At 41.0% G+C, this 27,935-nt stretch overlaps 1 protein-coding gene and 1 long non-coding RNA gene across 4 annotated transcripts in view; one reads left to right on the forward strand and one right to left on the reverse strand.

The window, feature by feature from the left end:
* Positions 1–14,317, reverse strand: part of USP4 (ubiquitin specific peptidase 4) — a 49,793-nt gene extending 35,476 nt beyond the window's left edge. For 2 of the 3 annotated variants that reach the window (XM_079155475.1, XM_079155474.1), the window contains exons 1-4: positions 14,158–14,316; positions 10,845–10,972; positions 3,603–3,733; positions 422–548 (exon numbers count right to left, since the gene is read on the reverse strand). In XM_079155475.1, coding sequence (XP_079011601.1) covers positions 422–548; positions 3,603–3,733; positions 10,845–10,972; positions 14,158–14,258 — 487 coding nt within the window. In that variant the 5' untranslated portion in view covers positions 14,259–14,316. Of the gene's footprint in view, positions 1–421; positions 549–3,602; positions 3,734–10,844; positions 10,973–14,157 lie in introns of all 3 variants that reach the window. The other variant, XM_079155476.1, reaches the window with a different exon arrangement.
* On the forward strand, positions 567–3,064 carry LOC306670749. The gene is made up of 2 exons (XR_013766489.1): positions 567–2,774; positions 2,877–3,064. It is a non-coding gene; the product is annotated as an uncharacterized lncRNA (long non-coding RNA).
* Positions 14,318–27,935: the final 13,618 nt, after the last annotated feature.

A 27,935-nucleotide genomic window follows, 5' to 3' on the forward strand; every position in this document is an offset into this window, starting at 1 on the left:
TCACTCCCCAGTACAAAAAAAAAATGAATCTCCTGAGCCAGGTGTGGTGGCACAAGCCTGTAATCCCAGCAATTTGGGAGGTTGAGGCAGGAGGATCACAAGTTCAAAGCTAGTCTCAGCAACTTAGCCAGGCCCTAAGCAACTTAGCAAGACCCTGTGACAAAAAATAAAAAGGGTTGGGGATATGGTTCAGTGGTTAAACACCCTGAGTTCAATCCCTAGTATCAAAAAAAAAGAAGAAGAAAAGAAAAAAGGCAAAGGAAAAAAGAATTTCCTGGGCAATAGGCTCCCAGGAAAAGGTCAGGACTGGCCTGAGATAATCTGGACACAGATCTGAAGAAGCACCCCATTTCCCCTTCTATCAGCCACAATAACCTGCACTCTATTCCCAGATTCCTAGGACCCCAGCCCAACTGCTCACCAATGGTGTCTGCTTTGCTGAAATGGCAACTCAGCACATTTGTGGGGTCGCTGTTCTCACAGAGCTTCAGTTCCAGCAAATACACCTCCACTTTGCAGTGCTTGACAAACAGGCCATGCTCCACAACCTGTAAACAAGAGGCAGGGGTGAAGGAGCAATGATTCTAAAACTGAACAGTACTGGAAGGAACATGTCTCCATAAAAGCATAAGGCAGAAACTGAAAAGTCATCAGTTTCCTTCAGTAATCAAGTATCAAAGATCAGAGATCAAAAGTACAGACTTTTTTCTTTTTTTTCTTTTTTTTTTTTGCAGTACTGGGGATCGAACTCAGGGCCTTGTGCTTGCAAGGCAATCACTCTACCAGCTGAACTATCTCCCCAGCCCAGACTTTTTCTTCTATAGGTACAAATTTTTAAAGCCATCAGCATCTGTCTCAGGAACTTAAATTTTTTCCACTCATTAGGACTAACTGGATTTAATGCCACACCAAGACTTCCAGGCAGGTCTCAGGAGGGCAACTTTGCACAGAAAAAAATCATTGTAAACTCATTCTCCTTAAAGTACGTGCCTGATGTGTAATACTGAGCTAGGGTTATAGCTCAGTTGTAGAGCAAATGCCTAACATGTTTGAGACCCTGGGTTCAATTTCCAGCACCATGGACTAAAAAATTTTTAAAAATATAAAGCCAGCCTGGACAATTTAGCAAGACCCTGTCTCAGGGGGGAAAAAAAAAAAAGTGGCTGGGGTTGGGGGAGGGCTGGGTTTAGTGATGCAACCTATAATCCCAGCAACCTGGGAAACTGAGGCAGGAGCATTACAAATTCAAGGCTAGCCTGGGCAACTTACTAAGACCCTGTGTCAAGATTTTAAAAACCAGATAAACAAAAGGGGCTGGGAACTTGCTCAGTGCTTTCCTTTGCCTCCTAAGTAAAAGGCCCTAGGCTCAATCCCCAGTTCTGCAAAATAACAAATTTTTAAAAGTCAAAAGGGCTGGGCTTGGGGATTTAGTTCAATGGCAGGACACCTGCCTAGCACAGGCAAGGCCCTAAACAACAGTTGAGATCCTATCTCAGAATAAGAAACAAAAAGGGCTGGAGACAGCTGTGTTTTGTAAAGCACCCCAGGGTTAAATCTCCAGTACCAAAAAAAACAAAACAAAAATAAAAAGGGCTAAAGGGCTGGAGATATAGCTCAGTGGTAGAACACTTTCCTACTATGCGTGAGGTTTATTGGTCTAATCCCAGTAACACAATAGAAGAAAAAAAGAACAGAGCTAATTAACTCATCAATTCAGAGCCACACTTGTGCATAAAAGCCAGACATTGAACATAAGGGAAGTCATTTTCACCTTTAGGTGGGATCATAATGCTGCTTTCTTTCTTGGAGGGTCTGTCAAATTAGTGACTAGAGAATATATAGGTAAAGCTCTTGGCAGAGTCCTCACACTGCAATACTACTGGCATTTGGGAACATCTATAGTAGGTTAGCATGCCCCTAACTTTTTGATCCCTAACCCTTGCAAGAGTTCAAGATAGAGAAAAAAAATAGTTATTGCCCTAAATGACTTTTAGATACATTATATCAGGAAAAAAAGAAATACTGTACCAGGACAGCAACTCTTTACTACTTAGCTAAGCATACTACCCAAAAGAGTAAGAATTTTACCTAGTCCCTAAATATCAGCAGACATGTAAGCTCTCATGATTTCCCCACAGACAGGACAAGAAAACAACTGTGGGAGACAGGGTGGTGCTCTTCTCATGAGACTTATCTACCAGAGGTGCTAACAATCTGGGTTTCTGCCCCAGGGTTTATCTTCCCTCAAGAGGTTAAAATTCTCTGGGTATAAATGCCTGATTTTTAAATTACTCAACTGTGTGGCCAAAGACTGAAGCATGTGATATTTGAAAGGTGGTATTTTACCAGGCATGGTGACCCATACCTGTAATCCCAGCAGCTCGGGAGGCTGAGACAGGAGGATCAATAGTTCAAAATCATCCTCAGTAATCTGGCAAGGCCCTAAGCAACTCAGCGAGACACTGTCTCTAAAAAACATAACAAAGGGCTGGGGATGAAGATCAGTGGTCAAAGCCCCTAGGTTCAGTCCCTGGAACAAAATCAAAAAAGGAAGAAAGAAAGGTGGTGTTTTCCACTTGTAATCCCAATGACTAAGGAGGCTAAGTAAGGTAGGAGGATCATAAATTAGAGGCCATTCTGAGCAAATAAGTAAGACCCTGATTAATAAGTTGTGGTGGCACCTGTGTGTAATCAGGAGGCTGAAGCAGGAGGATCACAAATTTGAGACCAGCCTCAGCAACTTAGCCACGCCCTAAGAAACTCAGTGAGACCCTGTCTCAAAATAAAAAGTAAAAAGGGCTGAGGAGGGCTGGGGAGATAGCTCAGCTGATAGAGTGCTTGCCTCGCAAGCACAAGGCCCTGAGTTCAATCCCCAGTACCGCAAAAAAAAAAAAAAAAGGGCTGAGGATGTAGCTCAGTGGTTGAAAGCCTCAGGCTCAAGGCCAGTACCAAAAAAGTAAATAAATACAAAAATAAAATTTAAAAAGAGCTAGGCATGTAATTTAGTTGTACAGAGCCCCTGGGTTCAATACCCCAGTATGGAGAGAGAGGGGGGAAAAAATAATAATAATAATAAAAACAAGCAAGCAAGCTGGGAATGTGGTTCAGTGGTAGAGCACTTGCCTAGCATGCACAAGGCCCTGGTTCAATCCCTAGTACCACAAACAAAACAAAGGAAATAAAAAAGGAAGGTAGGTTTTTGTTTTGCTTTTGCTGGGTTGGTTTTCTGTGGTACTGGGGACTGAACCAAGTGTTCTACCACTGAGATACATCAGAAAGATTTTAAGATAAACAGGAAGCAGTATATTACTCTAAGTCCATATTGCCGAAGTGAACTTTCATAGTCTTCCAGAGAGTGTTCTCATAGCACCATTGGACACATCCCACTAAACAGCTCCAATGTTTGGCGGCCACTCACTGTAACATACGAGGTGAACACTCTCATTCACTACTACTCACAACCATAATTCCGTAAGAAGAACCAGAAACCTCCATTTAACCACTCAGGTATGTTCATCTTCCTAAGAAATCAACACAATTTGGTATCCCTCAGGGAGCACCTGCAGATACTGATTAACAGGTACGACAATTCATATACTCACTTTTCTGACAATAGGCTGTTGGCCCTCCACACAGCCATACCAATTTAGTAATTTATTCCAGGCCTCAGTTGGGACCAAGACATAGTCCAGTTCATCAATTAAGTGTTCTTTCAAGGTCTGACTCTCAGGATCTGAAAAAGAAAAACGCACATAACTCATTGTTCTCCCCAGTTAGACTGACATAATTTTTTTTTTTTTTTTGATCAGTACTAGAGATTAAATCCAGGGCTTCGCACATGTTATGCAGCCACTGAACAACATCGCTAGCATTTATTTATTTATTTTTTGCATTCCAGGGATTGAACCCAGGGGCAGTTACCACTGAGCCACATCCATAGCCTTTTATTTTTTGTTTTGAGACAAGGTCTGGCTAAGTTACTGAGGCGGTCTAGAAATTGCAATCCTCCTGTCACAGCCTCCTGAGTTGCTGAAATTACAGGCTTCTGTCACTAGACCCTGCACCTTTATTAATTTTGAGACAGAGTGTACCTAATGTCCCAGGATGACCCTGAACTTCCAATCTTCCTGCCTCAGGCTTCTGAGCTACTAGGATTACAGGCATATGACACCACATCTAACTTGTTTTATACAACTCTTCTGTATTTTTCAAGAAACAAGAAAAGTACTGGGCTGGGACTGTAGCTCAGTGGTGGAGCATTTGCCTAGAATATGTGAGGTACTGGGTTCAATCCTTAGCACCATATAAAAATAAGTAAATAATTATTGAAAAAAAATAAAAGGAAAAGTATTACCAACTACAAAATTCTAAAATTCTGTCACAGGCCACAGAGACCTGCCTCCTTTTTGTCTTTAATCAAGTTTTCTGAATATTTTTATGAGTGATTTTATTTTTTCTATAATTAGAGGGAAAAGAAAGTTGGATGCAGTGGTGTACATCTGTAGAACCAGATGCATGGGAGGCTGAAGCCAGGAGGATCACTTAAGCTAAGGAATTCAAAGCTACCCTGGGCAACACAGGAGGGCTCCATCTCAAAGAAAAAGAAAGAAAAGAAAAAAAAAAAAAAAAGGATAAAAGAAAATTTCCAAAATGTATTAGGATTCCAAAACTAAAATGATTAATTATAAGTATTTATTTATCATAAGTCTCAGTGATACCATATTAAAGTCAGATGTCATCTTCCCTGAAAGGATGGAGATGTGGCTCAGTGGTAAATACTTGCTTAGCATGTGTGAAGCCCTGATTCAATCCCCAGTACCATCCCCACCCCACCCCTAAAAAAGAGAAACTGAAGTTACTTTTATTTCACCAAGACTTAATTAGTACTTTTGCTTCCCCACTCTACCAGTGCTATAGCTTGAACTCAGATCTCACACATGCTAGGTAAGCACTCACTACCACTGATCCATATCCCCAGACCTATTTTCTTTTTCGGTGGTGATGGGTATCGAATCCAGGGCTTTGTGCATATTAGGCAAGCACCCTACCACTGACCTACACTATACCTCCAGCCCCTAGGCATTGTCAGGGTGTTTTTTCTTTTTTTTGTTTTTGGTACTGGGTATTGAAACCAGGGGAACTTTAAAACTGAACCATATCCCCAGACCCTTTTATTTATTTATTTTTGGTACCAGGATTGCCTTGCCCTTTTTATTTTGAGACAGCATTGCTAAGTTGTTGAGGCTGACTTTGAACTTGAGATCCTCTTGCCTTAGCCTAACAGGCCTCTAGGCATGCACCACCACACTGGCTACATTCTTGGTTTTAAACACTCCAAGTCATAGCTTAGATAGATGGTCTGTGGAATGGAAAGAGAATGTATTTAACATATTAGACAAACATTTTACACCTATAACAGAAAGGCAACATTCCTGGGCTTCAAGACTGGACATCCATAGTCTGAAACACTCTCTCAAGAAAGGACATAGGGAAGATGGATCACCTTCCAAGGATGCTCCCTGTCAAGTCTGTGCCCATCAATACCCACTCTACGAACAACAGAAGTTGCAATGGGACATGCCTGTAACGCCTACAATCTTAGCTACTCAAAAAGCCAAGGCAGGTCGGGTGCAGTGGCACTCAGTAATCCCAGTGACTTGGTAGGCTGAGGTAGGAGGACCATGAGTTCAAAGCCAGCCTCAGCAACTTAGTGAGGACCTAAATAACTTAACAAGACCCTGTCTGAAAATACAACATAAAAAGGGCTGGGGATATGGCTCAGTGGTTAAGCACCCCTAAATTCAATCCCCAGTACCAGAAAAAAAGAAAAAAAGAAAAGAAAAGAAAAAAAAAAGGCTAAGGCAGGAGTCCAAGTTTAAGAACAGCCTAGGTACTTTAGCAAGACTATGTCCCAAAATAAAAAATAAAAGGGGCCAGGCACAATGGTGCATACCTGTAATCCCAGTGGCTCAGAAGGCAGAGGCAGGAGGGCCATGAGTTCAAAGTCAGCCTCAGCAACTTAGCCAGGCCCTAAGCAACTAAGCAAGACCTTGTCTCTAAATAAAATTAAAAAGGGCAGGGAATGGGATTAGTGGTTAAGTATCCCTGGGTTCAACCCCTGGGAGCACCTCCCACAACAAAAAATAAATAAATAAAAAAAATAAAAGGGGTTGGGGATAGAGCTCCATGGTAGAACAAATCTGGGTTCTATCCCAGTACCTAAAACGAAACAAAACCAGTGGTGTGAGGTGATGCACACTTGAAATCTCAGCTCTCAGGAAGCTGAGGCAGGAGCACCGGTTGAGCCCAGGAATTAAATACAATTCTGAGCAACACTGCAAGATACCATTTCATGTGAGAGGCTAAGGCAGGAGGATCACAAATTCGAGGCCAGCTAAAAAAAAAAAAAGGCTGGGTATGTAGCTTAGTGATAGATAACCCCTGAATTCAATACCCAGTACACACACACACACACACACTCACAAAAATTCACACTAAACAAACTTTTCTCTAATTACTAAAATTTAAACTCAAAAAAGGTTACTTAAAGGGATATGACTAGTCTCTAATACTAAGCACCACGCAGATCTGGCCACACATACTGTGCCAAACAGTCGATAGAAACCTTAAAAACAGGGAAGAAACCAACAGCTTTCAGTCTCCTCAAATCCAAGTACATCAATTCTATAAGGCTTTCCCCTCTAACTCAGTGACAACTTTCCCAAATATGTCATTATTTTGTGAGAGAGCATGTCTGTGGTGGTAGAGAGTGAGCCCAGGACCTCAAGCACACACTCTACTACTGAACTATAGCTCCATCCCCCAAACATGTCATTCTTATGACAATATTTGGCAAGCACAGAAATTTACCTGGCATTTTCAATGCAGGTCACTATTTTTACTCAAAACTGGATCAGTGTGAGGACATAATATTAAAAAACACACCAAGATCTTTTTGTTTTGTTTTTGAGGTACTGGAAACTAAACCCAGGGGCACTTCACATCTCCAGTCCTTTTTCTGAATTTTTTATCTAGAGATACAGTCTCACTGGTTGTGGTAGCTCATGCCTGTAATCCCAGCAACTCAGGAGGCTGAGGCAGGAGGATCACTGATTCAAGGCAGCATCAGAAACTCAGCAAAACCCTGTCTCAAAAGAAAAGAATTAAAAGGTCTGGGGATATAGCTGGTGGTAAAGCACCCCTGGTTTTAGTTCCCAGTACCAAAAGAAAAAATGTTTGGAACCCCGAACTTTCCTACCTCAGCCAGGGATTACAGATGCATACCACCTGTACAACAACAACAACAACTGCAAAAAGGATTATCCTTTTTAAGGAGAGGGAGGAAGAGAGGGAAAGGGAATGTGCTGGAGGAGACTGAGCAAATTATGTTTATATGCACATATGAATATGGCATAATGAATCCCCCTTTTACATATAATTACAACGCACCAATAAAAAACAGAGGGTTTTTTCTTTTCTTTTCTTTTTTTGGTACCAGGGATTGAACCCAGGAACACTTAACTACTGAGCCACATCCCCAGCCCTTTTTTTATTTTTTAATTTGAGATAGGGTCTTGCTAAGTTGCTTAAGGCCTTTATAAATTGCTGAGCTGGCTTTGAACTTGCAATCCTCTTGCCTCAGCCTCCTTAGCAACTGAGATCATAGCATGCACCACTGCACCCAGAAACACAGAGATTGTAAAATGAGGATTTACCCTCTACAGATTTCTGTTAACAGGCAAATAGAGGAAAATAAGAGCACAGATTAGTATAGCACAGGAATTCCATTTGATATAAAGTAGGGACACAGGTGGAAATGAAAGGAGAACTAAACAGACAACACCAGCAAGAATATGTTCTCCCTGCTTCCCACACTTTTAAGAGTCTCTTCCAGGCCACTTCTATGACCACAGATAAAAGGCAGCCAGGCAGATGACTAACTGAGAGCTTAGGAACTAAAGGGTTGAATTTCATTCAACAGAAATCAGTAATTTCTGCATTGTCAACGTCCACAGCCTAACAGAATGTGCTTTTCATTTCCCAGCCATAAAGATTAACATTTCAAATCAAGGTTTAGTGATATAAAATTCGGAACCAAAAAAGGAATGCTTGCCCTTAAGAATTCTTTTTAGAGCTGAGGATGTAGCTCAGTAATACAGTGCTAAGTAGTCTGGCATGCTCAAGGCCCTGAGCTCAGTTCCCAGTACAACAACAACAACAACAACAACAAAAAGGATTATCCTTTTTAAGGAGAGGGAGGAAGGAAGGGAAAGGGAATGTGCTGGAGGAGACTGAGCAAATTATGTTTATATGCACATATGAATATGGCATAATGAATCCCCCTATTACGTAAAATTACAACGCACCAATAAAAAATAAATTAAAAATAAGTAGTGAGGTGTGGTGGCACGCACCTGTAAACCCAGTGACTCAGAAAGTTGAGAAAGAGGATCACACATTCAAGGCCAGTCTCAGCAACTTAGCAAGGCCCTAAGCAACTTAGTGAGACCCTGTCTCAAAAAAATAAAAAGGTTTGGGCTGGGGTTGTGGTTCAGTGGTAGAGCGCTTGCCTCACAAGTGTGAGGCACTGGGTTTGATTCTCAGTACCACATATAAACAAATGCATAAAATAAAGATCCATCAACAACTAAAAAATATTTTTTTAAAAAAGGGCTAGGGACTTAACTCAGAGGTAAAGCACCCCTGAGTTGAACCCCCAGTACCAAATAAATAAATAAACAAACCTAGAAAAACATTATCAAAAATAAAAACAAAGATTTCTCTTTTTCAAAATAAAACAAGGGCCAGGAGCAGTGGCACATGCCTGTAATCCCAGTAACTCAGGAGGCTGAGGCAGAAGGATCACAGGTCAGCCTTGATAACTTAGCAAGACCCTGTCTCAAAGTAAAAAAACAATTAAAATCTAGGGATGCAACTCAATGGTAGAGCACCACTGGGTTCAATCCCCAATACCAAAAAAAAAAAAAAAAAAAAAAAAAGGGAAATGAAACAGTATTAACATAATGAATGCAATAATTCCATAGGGCAAGTTCATGGTATAGTGCCACCATCTGACCTACATCAAGAAACAAAGCTGCTTCTAGTCTATCAGATCAGATGTCTGCTCTGAGGCTTCTGGGAGGCCAGGTTCCTAAGGCAGATGCACAGCACCCTGAGAGGCCAGCCTCATGGCTCTGCAGACAAACCCCATACACCACCCACTGGAGGCCCTGTCTTCCTCCTGGTTAGTATTTATTTCCTGCACCTGTTTGATGCAGTTTTTTATTCTCTACCTATTGCACTGTTGTGACTTCTTAGCTATTATTGATTTTTGTATGAAAAAAAAGCTATATTCTTAAATCTGGAGAGAAAAGATATTATGGTGACTGAAAATATGGTCAGGTGTCAAATATTATTGTATAAAAGCCTTCTTGCTGTTTTGTCTGACACATTACATTCATTTTGTATTTGCTGGCAATACTGAAGGCTTTTGTTTGTATGAACTCTAATTTCTATAAAGGTTTCATGGATTTTTAAAATTAGTGTTTCATTACAACTGTCTCAGCATTGGTTAACTAATCTTTGCCAGGACAATTATTGATCAAGCAAATAAATTTAACAGCCATGGGGGGGGGGGGAGCAAATGACACTGTTAATGTAATTTAGATTTTGCCTAAAAGAAAATATGAGCTCAAGCACTGTTCATTTTAACCAACATCCAGGTTAGGTATATATAGATTGGGTCTCACTCTTTTGTGTTAAACTGTCTTTTTTCTGCCCTGATTTTGGACAGAGGTGACAGAACACCTGCCCACAAAGAAGTTTAAAGTCAGCAAAACAAAACCTGAGAAAAAAATAACTGTTATCCCCATGCATCTACAGATGTAAGCCAAGTTCTAATATGACACACATCACCTTTGCCACAGTTCCCAGTGGGAGCTGATTGTGGCTATATAACTGTCTACTGACTTTCCCCGTCTCCTCACACTAATTCTATGACAAACAAAGCCATCATAGGAATGCTTGACAATCTTCAATAGGTCTATACTTTGTTCCACTTCAAAGATAATACAAAAAATTGTGGTTTCTCAGGCTGGATATGTAAATCAGAATTAGAACACTAACTTAGCATGTGTGCAGGAGCCTAAGTTCTATCCCCAGCACCAAAAACAAAAATTTTGGTTCCCAAATTTCAAATTTCAGATGCAATTTCAAAATGATAGCCTATTTCTTTGTTTTGCATATACTAATCTAAAATCTGAAACCTTTAGTAGAATTTACAAAGAGAGAAAAAAATTAAAATGTTAGAAGCATGCTCTTGTTAGAAATAGTTAATTTAGCCAGGCATCATGATGCAAGCCTATAATTACAGCAGTTCAAGAGGCTGAGACTAGAGGATCATGAGTTCAAGGCCAGCCTCAGCAACTTAGTGAGGACCTAAGCAATTTAGTGAGACCCTGTCTAAAAAGGAAAAACAAAAAGGGCTGGTGTTGTAGCTCAGTGGTAAAGCATTGAAGCCCTGGTTTCGATCCTCAGCACCATATAAAAAAAAATAATAATAATAATGGTATTGTGTCCACTACAACTAAAACAAATTTTTAAAAGGCGGGGGGCTGGGGATGCAGATCAGTAGTAAAGCACCCTAGTTTAACCTGGTTTAAATTAGAAAAGAACAGTTTTACTTCTCCTAAGGATCTGCAAAAGCTTCTGCTATAGACACAACTGAGGACGCTTGTTTCTATCTCCTCACATTAGGAAAGTCAGATTCACAATACCTATGTTACACATGATCATAGGCAACTGCCCAGGTGTACATTTAGCTAGAAGGCAAAAGGATACTGCACCTGAAAAGAGTCCTGAGTTATCTATAGGTCCAGGAAACAGGTTATGTTCACCCACATTGTACATATCCCAGCTATCAAAGCCCACGTACTTCTTCCATTGCTTGAACCACCTGCTGTCAATAAGATACCTAGAAAAAAAGAAAAATTTACTATAGCAAAAAAACTAAGGTTAAGTTTCTGCAACTGTTCCCTTAATCTGTGTGTGTGTGTGTGTGTGTGTGGGTGGGTCCCCTCACACGCTAGGTAAGCATTCTACTACTGAGCCCCAATCATCCTTAATCTATTTTTTTTTGGAACCAGGGATTGAACATAGAAGCACTTTACCACTGGGCTATATATCTAGGCCTTTATGTTTTATTTTGAGACAGGGTCTCATTAAGTTGCTTAGAAGTTCGCTGAGTTGCTAAGATTGACTTCAAACTTGCAATACTCCAGCCTCAAGCTCCTGAGAGGCTGTGATTGTAGGTGTACACTACTGCGCCTGGTCCCCTTAATCTTTTTTGTTTTTTTAAGTTGCTGATGAACCTTTATTTTTATTTATTTATATGTGATGCTGAGAATTGAACCCAGTGCCTCACACATGCTAGGCGAGTGCTCTGCCACTGAGCCACAACCCCAACACCCCCTTAACCTTTTATATGGTCTTTCCACATTGGGGAATACATAATCACCACTAAAAATCACACTCGTGGCTGGGCACGATGACACACACCTATAATCCCATCAGCTCAGGAGCCTAAGGCAGGAAGCTCATGAATTCAAAGCCAGCCTCAGCAATATAGTGAGGCCCTAAGCAACTCAGTGAGACCCTCTGTCAAAATTTTTTAAAAAATAGGCTGGGCACAGTGGCTCACACCTGTAATCCCAGCAGCTTGGGAGGCTGAGCCAGAGGATCACAAATTCAAAGCCAGCACTGGCAAAAAAGTGAGATTCTGTCTCCAAATAAAATACAAAATAGGGCTAGGGATGTAGCTCAAGTGGTCAAGTGCCCTGAGTTCAATCCCCAGTACCAAAAAAAAAAAAATTAAGAAAATAAAAACAAAAAGGGTGCAGATGTGGCTTGGTGGTTAAGCAACCCTGGGTTCAATCCCAGTACCACAAAAAAAAAAAGCGTAAGTTGTACTTTACGTTGTTTTCTATACTTAAATATAAGTAAATCTGATTATATTTTACAAGTATCGGGCTGGGAATATAGCTCAGTTGGTAGAGTGCCTGCCTCGCAAGCACAAGGCCCTGGGTTCAATCCCCAGCACCGCCAAAAAAAAAGAAAAAAACAAGTATCACTATGCTGTTTTATAATTAAGACAGAAGGAGGGGGAAACATCTCTAGGGCAACAAAGCAGTTATATTAATGAGTCCTTCAAATTTTATGAACATATGTCAGAGGAGATTAGACAGCTTCCCAGAAGCAACAAGGATCCTTAAATACATCCAAATCTCTAAAATGCTGTTTTCCTCCAAATTCCTTAAGTAATACACTCCTACTGTACGATTTTAATGCATCTTTGTTTTTTGTTTTGCTGTACTGGGGACTGAATCCAGGAGCACTCTACCAGTGAGCCACATCTCCAGTCTTTTTATTTTTTGATAAAAGTTCTCACTAAAATTGTGGAGGTTGTCCTTGAACTTGGGATTCTCCTGCCTCAGCCTCCCAAGTTGCTAGGAGTACAGGTTTGCACCATCACACCCACTGATTTTAATCTATCGTAGACATCTTTTGGGCTGGAGATACAGTTCAATGGTAGAACACTTGCCTAGCACGGGTAAATGCCTGCACAAGTGTTTCTTCTGAATATTATTTGTGTCATACTTTGCAGAACAACTTCAAAGGTACCTGTGCATGCCTTGCCTTTCACAATTTGGGAAGTTCAGGATAAACATCATAAAGCTATACCTGAACACCTCCTCACCACAATGGTTCTCTTCCCTGCTTCAACTCTTGCTCAACAGATCAACACCACAATGGTTTCTTAGAATGAGTTAGGCCAGTGGCCCCTGCCTGTAATTCCAGTTACATGGGAAGCTGAGGCAGGAGGATCACAAGTTCTAAGCCAGCCTCAGTAACTTAGCAAGACCTTGTCTCAAAATAAAAAATAAAAAATAAAAAGAGCTGGGAAAGGTAGCTCAGTGACAAAGTGCCCTTGGATTCAAGTGCCAAAAAAGAATGATTTTCAATCATATTCAATGTAAAGCCTAGCCTTAGTTTTCTACTTCCACTTAGTATCATCACCTGGGAATTCCTCCACTACTGGAAAGTACTGTGTCTTCTACTAAACATCTATTAGTAAGTCTCACCAGCCAGGCCCCATGGCACTGGCCTGTAATTCCAGCAAATCTGGAAGCATAGACAGGAGGATCCCAAATTCTAGGATAGCCTGGGCAACTTACCAAGACCTGTCTCAAAAATAAAAATTTAAAAGGATTGGAAAAGCCCAGCATGGTGGCACACATCTATAATCCTGTGGCCTGGAAGGCTGTGGCAGAGGATCACAAATTCAAAGCCAGCCTCAGTAATTTAGCAAGACCCTGTCCCAAAATTTAAAATTTTTTTAAAAGGGGGGGAGAGGCGGACTAGTGATGTGACTCAGTGGTTAAGGGCCCTGGGTTCAATCCCAGGTATCCAAAAAAAAAAAAAAAGACTGGAGATGTAGCTCAATAATGAGTGCCTTGGTTCAATCTCCAGTAATTTTTTTAAAAAAAGCTTCCGTGTTCTTCTACATCTTTGACTTTTGACCTATCTTGCTCCAGAATCCATGATACCCTCCTCTCCCACTCCTTAAATCATTTTTGACGTTTGCTTCCAAAATAATCTGGGCCCTTCAGATATTTGTTCAGTTTCTGACCTTGACATGTGTTCGGCAATCTACAAGTTACAAAGTTTCTACTTCTGATTTCAGTCTCGACCCACTGAGACAGTCACAAATTGCTACCCTTGTTTTAGTTATAAGGTACAGAGATGTGTGAGGTATGGACACCCTCGCCCAAGGTCGCACAGTTACTCTTCCATGGTAAAGGGCTTTCCCACACTCAGGGTCCCCGCGAGCACTCCCCTTTTTCCACACCCTACATCCCCTGCCCCGGTTAGCCAGGTTCCTGGAGCTACCAGTGAGTCGGGACAACACCCAGCACCTCCGGTGCCGACCTCAGCTGACCGCAGAGTTCTTCTCCTTAAGACCCTGTATTGGGCCACTCAGGGTCACCAGACACCGCCCCTTGACCGGCCCCTTCCCAAGCGAAGAAAAAGGAGTCCGGCGTGAGAGCCAGAGATGAGGCCCCAGGATCTGCGCGACAGAATGGTGGGCCGGATGCTCACCATTGCGCCCCCCGTTGGAGCGTGGTCCTCATCAAAGCCCCGAGCTCAGACTTCTGGGTCTCTACATCCGGTCGCTCACAGCAGCCTCGGCCTTCCGCCATCTCGCCCGCCACCCCGGCTCAGCCGCCCGGACATCCGCCCCGCGCACGGCGTGCTATGGGCCGATCCCACGCACGCACGCATGCTCGTGCGCGTGCCCGCCCCACTTCAGGTCGCGGCCTCGAGCGCGATTAACTTTGGCCATTTCTCCCCGCCCCCACGCGCCGCCTCTCTCCCACCCGCGCGCGGCGGAGCCCAGAAGAAGACTGAAAAAGGGCGTGCGATAAGAAGTGGCCGCCCTTCCTCCGCCCTGCAGGCGAAACCTGTGCCCGACCGCTGTGTAGCAATCAAGCACCCTTTCCTCAGAAGGGCGTCCGCTAAGGTCTCCGGGGCCCTGTCCAGCCTGGCGATCTCAAAGAGTCTTAGTTAGAGCATGACCCTCGACCTCTCAGGCACTCCATCCCGGACTGCGGAGTTATCCTGGTCCTAAATACACGCTGACGAAGCACTGGAACTAGGTGTTCGGATTTTCACTTAATGCCATTCCTTTTTCAGCTAGAGACCTGTAGGCAACTCTTTAGCTTACCAAACGTGAGATCGCAAGTCCCAGTTGCATTGAGACTCCACGATGTGGGCTATAGTCAATAATACTCTCAGTCTGGACGCCAGAATCTTGGAGCCCGGGGCAGAATTCAATACTCTACACGCAGATTACTTGCCTGGTCAGGGAGACAAGCCGCCACAAAGGGGCAATCCAGATGTGTTCTCTACCTGAGGTGCCCTGGCATCTTCTTTTTTAAGAAACTGGCATTTAATTTTCATTTTGCATAAGTGTCTAGAAAAAACAGCTCCAGATCGTTGGAGTTGTTCATACCCACTCAGTGTCCTGAGTAGTGGTAACTGCAGAGCAGTCTTCAATGGCTGACTGGGCGCTTCAGTCTTCAGCAGGGAACTGCTGGATAAGTACAAAGGGTACTTGCATGCTTTCAGACCAGTCTGCCACCTCAAGTTGAGTAGCAGTGAACTCAGAAACTGGAGCAATCCATTCGCCCTGAAATTCTTCCGTGGTCACTTTTTCAGCAGCAGCAGCAGCCTGTTCCTTTTCAGTCACTTTGGGATCTCTGTAGAAGTAGAAATCAGGCATGAACTCCCATGAATGTTCACAGGAAATATTGCCAAGCATGTGCATAAATTGGGCCAGCATCCACAACATCAGAACAGAGTGAGTTCCCTATTTAGAATTACAGTAAGACTCATCAGGTTAGTCTGAAAACAGAAAGACCAAGAAATGCCAGAGCAACCCAAATACATCAATATGAAGAAAGGCAGAAGAAACAGGCCACTTTTCAAATGTTCTCATCTTTCTCAAAGCTGTTATGTATTAACTTTCTACTTTTAGCAAAGATTTCTATCAAACTCCATTCATTAGGTCAGAGTGGAGTGTTAGTGCCCCTCATGTAGCATACTACACACATGTGTGAGTTCATCACGTAGCCATCTTAATTTATTCCTGTAACAAGATACAATGTCCTAATCACTATGTTTTCCACTCAACACTACACACATAAATGCACAGTCCTCTCCTTAGAGAGAAAAGAGAGGCTATGCATAGGTGGCACAAGTGGATCTCCATTCACTTGTCTACCAGTTCCTGCCATCAAAGAAAAGACAAAGAAGACCCAATTCCTGGCTGAGGTTGTAACTCAGTGGTAAACCTAGGTTCAATCCCTAGTAGCAAAAAAAAAAAAAAAAAAAAAAAAAAAACAAAAAAAAAACAAAAAAAAAATTTAAACAGAAAGAAAAAAACATACCCAGTTCCTACCTCCTACAATCTAATCTAAATCTTTCCTAAATCACTCCAGTGCCAAGCAATGTATGGTAAGTGCCATTAAAGGGTGTGAACCAAAGGCTATAGGAATGCCAGGCATAACCCCAGCTGTTAAAGGAAATCCTTGACTTGATTAGCATTGGGGTATGGTCTTGAAAGAAAGTGTTGGAAGCATATGTTACAGGAGGGGAGATTGGAGGGAGCAGAAGGGAGTTTCTGAAACAGGCAATGTAGGCTCAGAGGGTGAGGATTAGGTCAGTTACCTGAGTACAGCCTACTAAAGAGACTAAAGAGATCTGAAGTGAGAAAGGAGACCTGAGAAACCTCAAGACCTGCCTTAAATGCATGCAGTCATCAGAGTTTGGGAGGCAGAGGCAAAATGCCTGACGGCACTGAGCACCTATAGTGGTGTAGCCTACACAGATCCATTAGGAACCTCTCCCTGTGGCTATGAGGGAGGACGAACATGAACTATGATCAGTGTTGGGGACTGACAGTGGAAGGGGAACTGGCCCAGTGAAGGTCGAGTAGGTCATCTGAGTAAATTTACTCAATTTTTAGTTTCAGTTTTAGCTAATTGAAATTAATTTGCTCCCCCCTAGGTCATATGTCTTTATTATTAATTTTTTTTGTACCAAGGATTCCCCATCCCTTTTTATTTTTGTATTTTTTAAAATATTTTTTAAATGTTGATAGACCTTTCCTTTATTCATTTATTTGCATGTGGTGCTGAATATAGATGCAAAGATCCTTAACAAAATACTGGCAAACCGTATCCAAAAACATATTAAGAAAATTATGCATCACAATCAAGTGGGGTTCGTCCCTGGAATGCAAGAATGGTTTAACATCCATAAATCAATAAACATAATCCATCATGTCAATAGACTTAAGGATAAGAATCATATGGTTATTTCAATTGACGCAGAAAAAGCATTTGACAAAATATAACACCCCTTTATGCTCAAAACACTAGAAAAAAGTGGGCTGGGGATATAGTTCATTAGGTAGAGTGCTTTTCGCAAGCACAAGGCCCTGGATTCAATCCCCAGCACCACAAAAAAAAAAAAAAAAAAAAAAGGGAGACTCAAGATCCAAGATGGAGGACTAGAGGGAGGCTGCGTTCCTTGTTGCTCCATAACTTGGGTTTCAAGCAGAGGATATCTGTTTCTCGGTGAGGCAGATTTTGCTGCTTATCAATCCCCTGCTGTTTACCACATTTGTCTACTGCAATCTCCTGCAGTCTGCCAGCATATCAGCTATTTTTTGAGTGCAGATTGCTCACTGACTGTCACCTATCATCCGCCATTTGCCTGCCTCTTACCTGTCCATCTCCTGCCTTTCACCTACCCATCACCCACCGCCCGAGGTTCACCTGCCAATCATCTGACAGTAGCCAGCAGACCAACCGCAGACCGCCAGTGGATCACTAGCTGCCTGCTGTTGCCTGGAAGTCCACTGTCACAGTACCCACAGGTTTGATTATATGTGGCTGCCGCCATTTTGAGACAACAGGAAAGACCTGTAGGACCCCTGGCTGGACTGAGGGAGCCCCGTCTCCAGGACCCCTCAGCCTGACCGACCACTCCCTGCCTCTGGGACCCACAGACTGACTGACTGCTCCCCGCCGCCAGGACCCCACAACAAAACTACAAAACATTGAAGAAAGAAATTGAGGAGGACCTTAGAAGATGGAAAGATCTCCCATGTTCTTGGATAGGCAGGATTAGTATTATCAAAATGGCCATACTTCCAAAGGCACTATACAGATTTAATGCAATTCCATTTAAAATCCCTATGACATTTCTCATAGAGACAGAAAAAAGCAATCATGAAATTCATCTGGAAGAACAAAAGACCCAGAATAGCCAAAGCAATCCTGAGCAGGAAGAGTATTGCAGGAGGTATCACTGTACCAGACCTTAAACTCTACTAGAGGGCAACAGTAACAAAAACAGCATGGTACTGGCACCAAAATAGACAGGTAGATCAATGGTACAGGATAGAAGACTCGGAGACATACCCACATATGTACAGTAGCCTCATACTAGACAAGGGTGCCAAAAACTTACAATGGCGAAAAGATAGCCTTTCAACAAATGGTGCTGGCAAAACTGGAAATCCATATGCAGTAAAATGAAACTAAACCCCTATCTCTCACCCTATACAAAACTCAACTCAAAATGGATCAAGGATCTGGGAATTAGAACTGAGACCCTTCACCAAATAGAAGAAAAAGTAGGCCCGAATCTCCATCATGTTGGCTTAGGACCAGACTTCCTTAACAAGACCCCCATAGCGCAAGATATAATAAAGAGCTAGAATCAGTAAATGGGATAGATTCAAACAAAAAAGTTTTTTCTCAGCACAGGAAGCAATCAATAATGTGAAAAGAGAGACTACAGAGTGGGAGAAAATCTTTTCCACACACACTTCAGACAGAGCACTCATCTCCAAAGTTTATAAAGAACTTAAAAAACTTTACACCCAAAATACAAAGAACCCAATCAATAAATGGGCTAAGGAAATGGGCAGTCACTTTACAGAAGAAGATATACAAGTGATCAACAAATATATGAAAAAGTGCTCATCATCCCTAGTAATTAGAGAAATGCAAATTAAAATCACCCTAAGATTTCATCTAACTCCAATTAGAATGGCTATTATCAAGAACACAAGCAATAATAAGTGTTGGCATGGATGTGGAGAAAAAGGCACACTCTTACCTTGCTGGTGGAGTTGCAAATTGGTACAGCCACTCTGGAAAGCAGTATGGAGATTCCTCAGAAAGCTTGGAATGGACCCATCATTTGACCCAATTATCCCACTCCTCAGTTTATAACCCAAAGGACTTAAAATCAGCATACTATAGTGATGCGGCCACATCACTGTTCATAGCAGCTCAATTCACAATAGCTAGATTATGGAACCAACCTAGATGCCCTTCAATTGAAGAGTGGATAAAGAAACTGTGGTATATATATACAATGGAATATTACTCAGCCATAAAGAATGATAAAATTATGGCATTTGCAGGCAAATGGATGAAATTGGAGAATATCATGCTAAGTGAGATAAGCCAATCTCAAAAAGCCAAAGGATGAATGATATCGCTAATAAGTGGAGGATGACACATAATGGGGGGGAGGGAAGGGTTAGTATTAGGGTTAGAGTTAGGGTTAGGGAGGCGGGCAAGTATGGAGGAAGGAAGTACTGTATAGAGGGAAAAGAGGGGTGGGAGGGGTGGGGGGAAGGGAAAAAATAACAGAATGAATCAAACAACATTGTTCTATGTAAATTTATGATTACACAAATGGTATGCCTTTACGCCATGTACAAACAGAGAAACAACATGTATCCCATTTGTTTACAATAAAAAAAAAAAAAAGAAAGAAAAAGTAGGCCCGAATCTCCATCATGTTGGCTTAGGACCAGACTTCCTTAACAAGACCCCCATAACGCAAGAAATAAAGAGCTAGAATCAGTAAATGGGATAGATTCAAACAAAAAAGTTTTTTCTCAGCACAGGAAGCAATCAATAATGTGAAAAGAGAGCCTACAGAGTGGGGGAAAATCTTTTCCACACACACTTCAGACAGAGCACTCATCTCCAAAGTTTATAAAGAACTTAAAAAACTTTACACCCAAAATACAAAGAACCCAATCAATAAATGAGCTAAGGACAAACTGAACCAGGAGGACATACACAATTTAAACAGATCAATATCAAGCAATGGAAGAAGCCATTAAAAATCTACCATCCAAGAAAAGCCCAGGACCAGATTCTCAGCTGAGTTCTACAAGACCTTCAAAGAAGAACTCATTCCAATACTTCTCAAAGTATTCCAGGAAATAGAAAAGGAGGGTACCCTACCAAACTCATTCTGTGAAGCTAATATCATCCTCATACCCAAACCAGGCAAAGACATATCAAGGAAAGAAAATTTTAGACCAATATCCTTGATGAATATAGATGCAAAGATCTTTAACAAAATATTGGCAAATCATATCCAAAAACATATTAAGAAAATCGTGCACCACGATCAAGTGGGGTTCATCCCTGGAATGCAAGGATGGTTTAACATCTGTAAATCAATAAACATAACCCATCATGTCAATAGACTTAAGGATAAGAATCATATGGTTATTTCAATTGACACAGAAAAAGTATTCTTAATACTTTAAGACAAAATACAACACCACTTCATGCTCAAAACACTAGAAAAAATAGGGATAGTAGGAACATACCTGAACATTGTAAAGGCTATTTATGCTAAGCCCATGGCCAACATCATTCTTAATGGAGAAAAACTGAAACCATTCCCTTTAAAAACAGGAACAAGACAGGGATGTCCTCTTTCACCACTTCTATTCAACATTGTCCTCAAAACTCTAGCCAGAGCAATTAGGCAGACTAAAGAAATTAAAGGGATACGAATAGGAAAAGAGGAACTTAAGCTGTCACTATTTGCTGATGACATGATTCTGTATTTAGAGGATCCAAAAAACTCCTCCAGAAAACTTCTGGACCTCATCAATGAATTCAGCAAAATAGCAGGCTATAAAATCAACACGCATAAATCTAAAGCATTTTTATATGCAAGCGATGAAACAGCTGAAAGGGAAATGAGGAAAACAACTCCATTTGCAATTAGCCTAAAAAATAAAATAAAATACTTGGGAATCAATCTAACCAAAGAGGTAAAAGATCTCTACAATGAAAACTACAAAACAGTAAAGAAAGAAATTGAGGAAGACCTTAGAAGAAGGAAAGATCTCCCATGTTCTTGGATAGGCAGAATTAATATTGTCAAAATGGCCATACTACCAAAAGTGCTATACAGATTCAATGCAATTCCAATTAAAATCCCAATGATGTATCTTACAGAAATAGAGCAAGCAATCATGAAATTCATCTGGAAGAATAAGAAACCCAGAATAGCTAAAGCAATCCTTAGCAGGAAGAAAGAATCAGGGGGTATCGCAATACCAGAACTTCAACTATACTACAAAGCAATAGTAACAAAAACAGCATGGTATTGGCACCAAAATAGACAGTTAGATCAATGGTACAGAATAGAGGACACAGACACAAACCCAAATAAATACAATTTTCTAATACTAGACAAAGGTGCCAAAAATATGCAATAGATAAAAGACAGCCTCTTCAACAAATGGTGCTGGGAAAACTGGAAATCCATGTGCAACAGAATGAAACTAAACCCCTATCTCTCACCCTGCACAAAACTCAACTCACAATAGATCAAGGACCTTGAAATCAGACCAGAGACCCTGCATCTTATAGAAGAAAAAGTAGGTCCAAATCTTCAACTTGTTGGCTTAGGATCAAACTTCCTTAACAGGACTCCCATAGCACAAGAAATAAAAGCAAGAATCAATAACTGGGATAGATTCAAACTAAATAGCTTTCTCTCAGCAAAGGAAACTATTAGCAATGCGAAGAGAGAGCCTACAGAGTGGGAGAATATCTTTGCGACTCATACTTCAGATAGAGCACTAATTTCCAGAATATATAAAGAACTCAAAAAACTCTACATGAAGAATACAAATAACCCAATCAACAAATGGGCTAAGGATATGAACAGATGCTTCACAGAAGATCTACAAGCGATCAACAAACATATGAAAAATGTTCACCATCTTTAGTAATAAGAGAAATGCAAATCAAAACTACACTAAGATTCCATCTCACCCGAATTAGAATGGCGATTATCAAGAACACAAGCAACAATAGGTGTTGGAGAGGATGTGGGGAAAAAGGTACACTCATATGTTGCTGGTGGGACTGCAAATTAGTGCAGCCACTCTGGAAAGCAGTGTGGAGATTCCTTAGAAAACTTGGAATGGACCCACCATTTGACCCAGCTATCCCACTCCTCGGCCTATACCCAAAGGACTTAAAATCAGCACACTACAGAGGTACAGCCACATCAATGTTCATAGCTGCTCAATTCATAATAGCCAGACTGTGGAACCAACCTAGATGCCCTTCAATTGATGAATGGATAAAGAAACTGTGGTATATATATATATTATAATGGAATATTACTCAACTATAAAGAATAATAAAATTATGGCATTTGCAGGCAAATGGATGAAATTGGAGAATATCATGCTAAGTGAGATAAGCCAATCTGAAAAATCCAAAGGGCAAATGATCTCACTGATAAGCGGATGATGACACGTAATGGGGGGTGGGAGGGAGGCAAGAATGGAGGAAGGAGGGACTGTATAGAGAGAAAAGAGGGGTGGGAGGGCTGGGGGGGAAGGAAAAAAATACCAGAATGAATCAAACATCATTACCCTATGTAAATGTATGATTATGCAAATGGTATGCTGTTACTCCATGTACAAACAGAAACAACATGTATCCCATTTGTTTACAATAAAAATAAATTTTAAAAAAATGGGCTAAGGAAATGGGCTGACACTTCACAGAAGAAGATATACAGATGATCAACAAATATATGAAAAAGTGCTCATCATCCCTAGTAATTAGAGAAATGCAAATTAAAACCACCCTAAGATTTCATCTAACTCTAATTAGAATGGCTATTATCAAGAACACAAGCAATAATAAGTGTTGGCATGGATGTGGGGAAAAAGGCACACTCATACATTGCTGGTAGAGTTGCAAATTGGTACAGCCACTCTGGAAAGCAGTATGGAGATTCCTCAGAAAGCTTGGACCCAGCTATCCCACTCCTCAGTTTATACCCAAAGGACTTAAAATTAACATACTATAGTGATGCGGCCACATCAATGTTCATAGCAGCTCAATTCACAATAGCTAGATTATGGAACCAACCTAGAGGCCCTTCAACTGATGAATGGATAAAGAAACTGTGGTATATATACACAATGGAATATTACTCAGCCATGCAGAAGAATAAAATCATGGCATTTGTTGGTAAATGGATGAAGTTGGAAAATATCATGCCAAGTGAAATAGGCCAAGCCCCAAAAAACCAAAGGTCGAATGTTTTCTCTGATAAGTGCATGACAATATATAATGATTGGGGGTGGCGGGGGTAGAGAAGAATGCAGGAACTTTGGATGGTGTAGAGGAAAAAGGGGTGGGAGGGGGTGGGGATGGAAAAATAGTAGAATGAAACAGACAGTATTACCCTACATAAATGTACGTACATGAATGGTGTGAATCTATATTGTGTACAACCATAGAACTGCAAAGTTGTACCCCATTTGTGTACAATGAATCAAAATGCAGTCTGTAAAAATAAAAAATATTTTAATTAAAAAAAGAGGGGCTGGGGATATAGCTCGGTTGGTAGAGTGTTTGCCTTGCAAGCACTAAGGCCCTGGGTTCGATCCCCAGCACCGAAAAAAAAAAAAGAAATAAAAATAAAAATATTTTTAAAATGTTGATAGACCTCTACTTTATTCATTCATTTGTATGCTGTGCTGAGAATTGAACCCAGTGCCTCACACATGCTAGGCAAGTGCTTCACCACTGAGCCACAACCCCAGCCCATATTTTTGTATTTTTTTAAAGTGTGTGAAATATTTGAAGACTTTTGGGATGGACTTGTGGCTCAGTGGTAGAGTGCTCACCTAGCATGTGTGATGCACTGGGTTTGATTCTCAGCACCACATAAAAATAAATTAATAAAATAAAGTTATTGTGTCCATCTACAACTAAAAAAAAACATTTTAAAAAGGACTTTTATTTGAAGATTATATACATGGTAATCACATGAAAAGATGTTCAAAATTAGTCATTAGGGAAATGTAAATGGTTTAGTCAGCTTTTTCACTGTTGTGACCTGATTTTTTGAGAGAAATTCTCAATAAATTGCAGAGGGTCTCATTAAATTGCTATCCTCCTGAACTCAACCCCCCAAGTTCTGGGATTCTAGGCATGTGCCACTGGGTCTGGCATGGGACATGTGACTCCCACTGATAATAGAAACCTCTTGGCAGTTAGGTAGATATTAGAGGAAATTAAACGTGAAATTAAAACTGCTTTGAATAACCACATGGCAATTACTCCCCTGCAGATAAGTGTTACCACCCCATGTAGATATAGGGGTTCCAGGTATAATCCAGAAATAGAGTGATTACCCAGCATGAGAAAGACTGAGTCCATTTACTGTGTGATGAATCAACATCCGGGAATCCAACCCTGGCAAGTCCTTTTCTGTGAAATTCTTTGAAACTGTTAAAAATGTTATCAAATGATAAACACTACCCTTAGGCCTGTTATTTATTGGAAAAAAAGTTGCCAACATTAGTTCAAAAGCTACATTAGAGAAAGTCTGTTTCCCTCTTTTTTTTTTTTTTTAGTAATTTCTTATATGCCATTTATGGCAGTCTTGAAGAAGTAGGACAAGTCCTCAGCACCATCTAAATAAAATGCAAAATAGGACTGGGGATGTGTCTCAGTGGTTGAATGCCCCTGAGTTCAATCCCCGGTACCAAAAAAAAAAAGGAATAAAATGAACTCTATAGTCAGAAGGCCATTTTCAAAGTCTTTAAACTTTCTTTTGGCAGGGGATGTGGCTCAGTGGTAGAGTGCAATACACTTTCTTTGTTTGAAAAGAAAAATTCTAAAAATTGAGAACTATGGCTAGAGAGGGAGCTAAGTGGTAAAGTGCTTGCCTGAAATGTGCCAGACAGCTGGGTTTGATCTCCAGTATCACAAAAGCAGGGGAAAAAATTGAATATTAAGTGGTGTTCTACACCTGTAGTCCTAGCTACTTGGAATTTGGGAGGCTGAGGCAGGAGGACCACTTGAACCTAGGAGTTTGTCTATTTGATTGTTTGTTTGGTACAAGGAGATTGAACCCAGGGTCATTTGGGTCATTTAACCACTGAACTACATCCCCAGTCCTTTTTTATTTTATTTTTTATTTTGAGACAGGGTCTCTCTAAGTTGCTTAGAGCCTCACTAAATTGTGGAAGTTGGCTTTGAACTTTCAATCCTCCTGCCTCAGTCTCCCAAATTGTTGGAATTACAGGCATGCCCCACTATACCTGATGAACCTAGGAATTTGAAAACAGTTTGGACAAGAGATCAAGAGACAACCCCATTTAATTAAAAATGTTTTTGAGAAATTAATAAGTATTTGCCAATATGTTTCTCCCATTGTGAGAGTGACCTGGGGACTATGGAGGAAATGACAAGTATGATGGATTCAACTCAGGAGACATCCTGATTCAGGCATGCATTCTCTGTTAAGCCACTTTACTCTAAGAGGAAGTATAGACCTAGCAGGGTGCCCAGGTCCCAAAGCAGGGCAATCCACCTATTGCCAGAGGAGTTTCGGTCACAAGAATAGAAGAGCTAGAGTGGCTCTGTACACACCAGTAACCCTAGCTAATTGGGAGGATGAGGCTCACCTGAACAATTTAGTGAGACTCTGCTTCAAAATATAATAAATTTCACCCCTGGGCTTAATCCCCCAAAATAGAATCTACTCCGTGGTAGAGCACTCATGGGTTCAATCCCCAGTACCACAAAAATAAATAAGTAATAAGAGTCCCGTGTGATGCTTATAATCCCAGCAACTCTGAAGGCTGAGGCAGGAGGATCCCAAGTTTGAAGTCAGCCTGGGCAACTCAGTGAGACCCTGTCTCAAAATAAAGAGTAAAAAGGACAGGGATGTAATTTGGTGGTAAGTGCCCCTCAGTTTAATCTCTAGTACCTAAAGTAAATAAAATAAAACAATGAGGGATGTATCTCAGAGGTAGAACACCCCTTTGCTCAATCCTATCAGCAGTACTGAAAAAATAAATTAATAAAATAAAACAAGACAAAGCAGGAAGGGAGCCAAAGGGAACCTGACCTGGCTGATTAGTCATATGCTGTGATGGTCATAAGGATTCATATCATCTGGTATGTAAACTTTAATTTTTATATTTAGGTCCACATAATACAGATTTTGCTTTGGCTTTATACCTGTCTGAACTTGGCCTTTCTATTTTACCCTTAGTATAGAGTTGACCAGAAATCACAGAGCACACGTGACAGTATTCACAAGTGGTGAAGGTGGGAACAGGGGGTTAATACTTTTTGGTTCCTTTTTGCCTGTGCTTCTTTAGCCTGCCCAGGGGATGTGAAAAAGTAAAAGGCTCTAGAAGTACACTTTAGAAAAATTAAATATCTTCTCTGATTTCTAACCTCTATTATATAATAATTAGACACTGAAGACAGTGACAAGCCTCTAAGAATGGAAGTGGGATCACTTTTCCTATATTAGGAAGTTGTGCTGATAGTATGGTGATGGCACATACCAGTAACCCCAGCTACTTGGGAGACTGAGGCAGGATGATAAAAAGTACCATGCTGATATACAGACCTCATTCTGGTTTTACCACTCTTGTTAGCCAGACCTGTTTGGGCAGAGATGGTGTGGTACCCTGAGCCAGGTGTAGCTAGTGTCTTTCCTTCCTCCTCTGACTTTATTACAATCATAGTCTTAACTATGACTGAGTTTTAGATGTTAACTTGTGCATATGTTTTAACTTTTTGTGGTGCTAGGGATTGAATCCAAGACCTCATGCATGCTTGCCACTGAGCTCTATCCCCAGCCCATCTTATTTTTAATTTTGAGGCAGGCTCTTGCTTAGTTACCCACCCTGGCCTCAAACTTGCAGTCCTCCTGCCTCAGCCTCCAGAGTTGCTAGGATTACAGGCATGCACCACACCCCAGATTAGTAGACATTTCATGCCTACATGAGTGGATAAAGTACCCAAGTCTGGCACAGTGGTGCACAATTATAATCCTAGAGATTTGGGAGACTGAGGTAAGAGGATTGCAAATTTAAAGCCAGACTGAGCAATTTAGCAAGGCTCTGAGCAATTTAACAAGACCTGTCTCAAAAAAAAAAAAAAAAAAAAAAAAAAAGGACTGGGGATGTGGCTCAATGGTTGAATGCCCATAGGTTAAATTCCCAGTGCCCAAAAACAAAAACAAATAAACAAAAAACACATTCTCCTTGGGCTTTGGGAAGGTCTGCAAAGGTTGCTCAGGAGACCCGGCCTTGGGATTCACACATGCACACAATCATGCGTAGGCATACACACACACACACACACACACACACACACACACACACATACACACACAAACACAGTCACATCCTGGGGACAAAGGTAATTGGGATAACAGGTACTTCTGTAGGGAGATTTGGATCCCCTCCACTTGCCTTTTTCTGGAGTCAAATGATCTTTAGAACTGTAGGATATCATCCAGGATAGATTGCTTGTGTTCCTTGACACTGCTCCAGTTCTAGGTATTTAGATCAAGTAGACTTGCTTTGTGATATCCCATCCTGCTATTTGTTTCTTTTCTTTTCTTTTTCTGTTTTTGTACCAGGGATTGAACCTAGGGGTGCTTAAGCACTGGACCACATTTCCAACCCTTTTTATTTTTTTATTTTGAGACAGGGGGGCCTTGCTAAATTGCTAAGGCTTTGAACTTGTTATCCTCCTGCCTCAGCCTCCTGAGCTGCTGGGATTACAGGCGTGTGCCACTGAATGCTTTTTAAAAAATAAACTTAGATCGCATTTCTGCTAGAACTGATAAAATGGACGTTTTTGAAACTATTTAAATAACAGTAGGTCCAGACATGGTGGTACACACTTGTAAGTCCATTGACTCTAGAGGCTGAGGCAGGAGGATGGCAAGTTCAAGGCCAGCCTCAGCAATTTAGCAGGACCCTATATAGCTTAGAGAGACTCTACCTCCAAAAAAAAAAAGAAAAAAAAAATATATATATATATATTAAAGTAGGGCTCACTCCTTTCTCAGAAAGTCTGTGACCTAAATGCTGTTATAAGTTCCCAGAGGAAACTATGCCCTGAACCCATTTCTACCAAAGACCAGGCCCTCACACAGGCTGAATATGATTCCTAATCTTTTACTTG

Source organism: Sciurus vulgaris, assembly GCF_902686455.1.
Source record: "Sciurus vulgaris genome assembly, chromosome: 10".
Classification (NCBI taxonomy): Eukaryota; Metazoa; Chordata; class Mammalia; order Rodentia; family Sciuridae; genus Sciurus; species Sciurus vulgaris.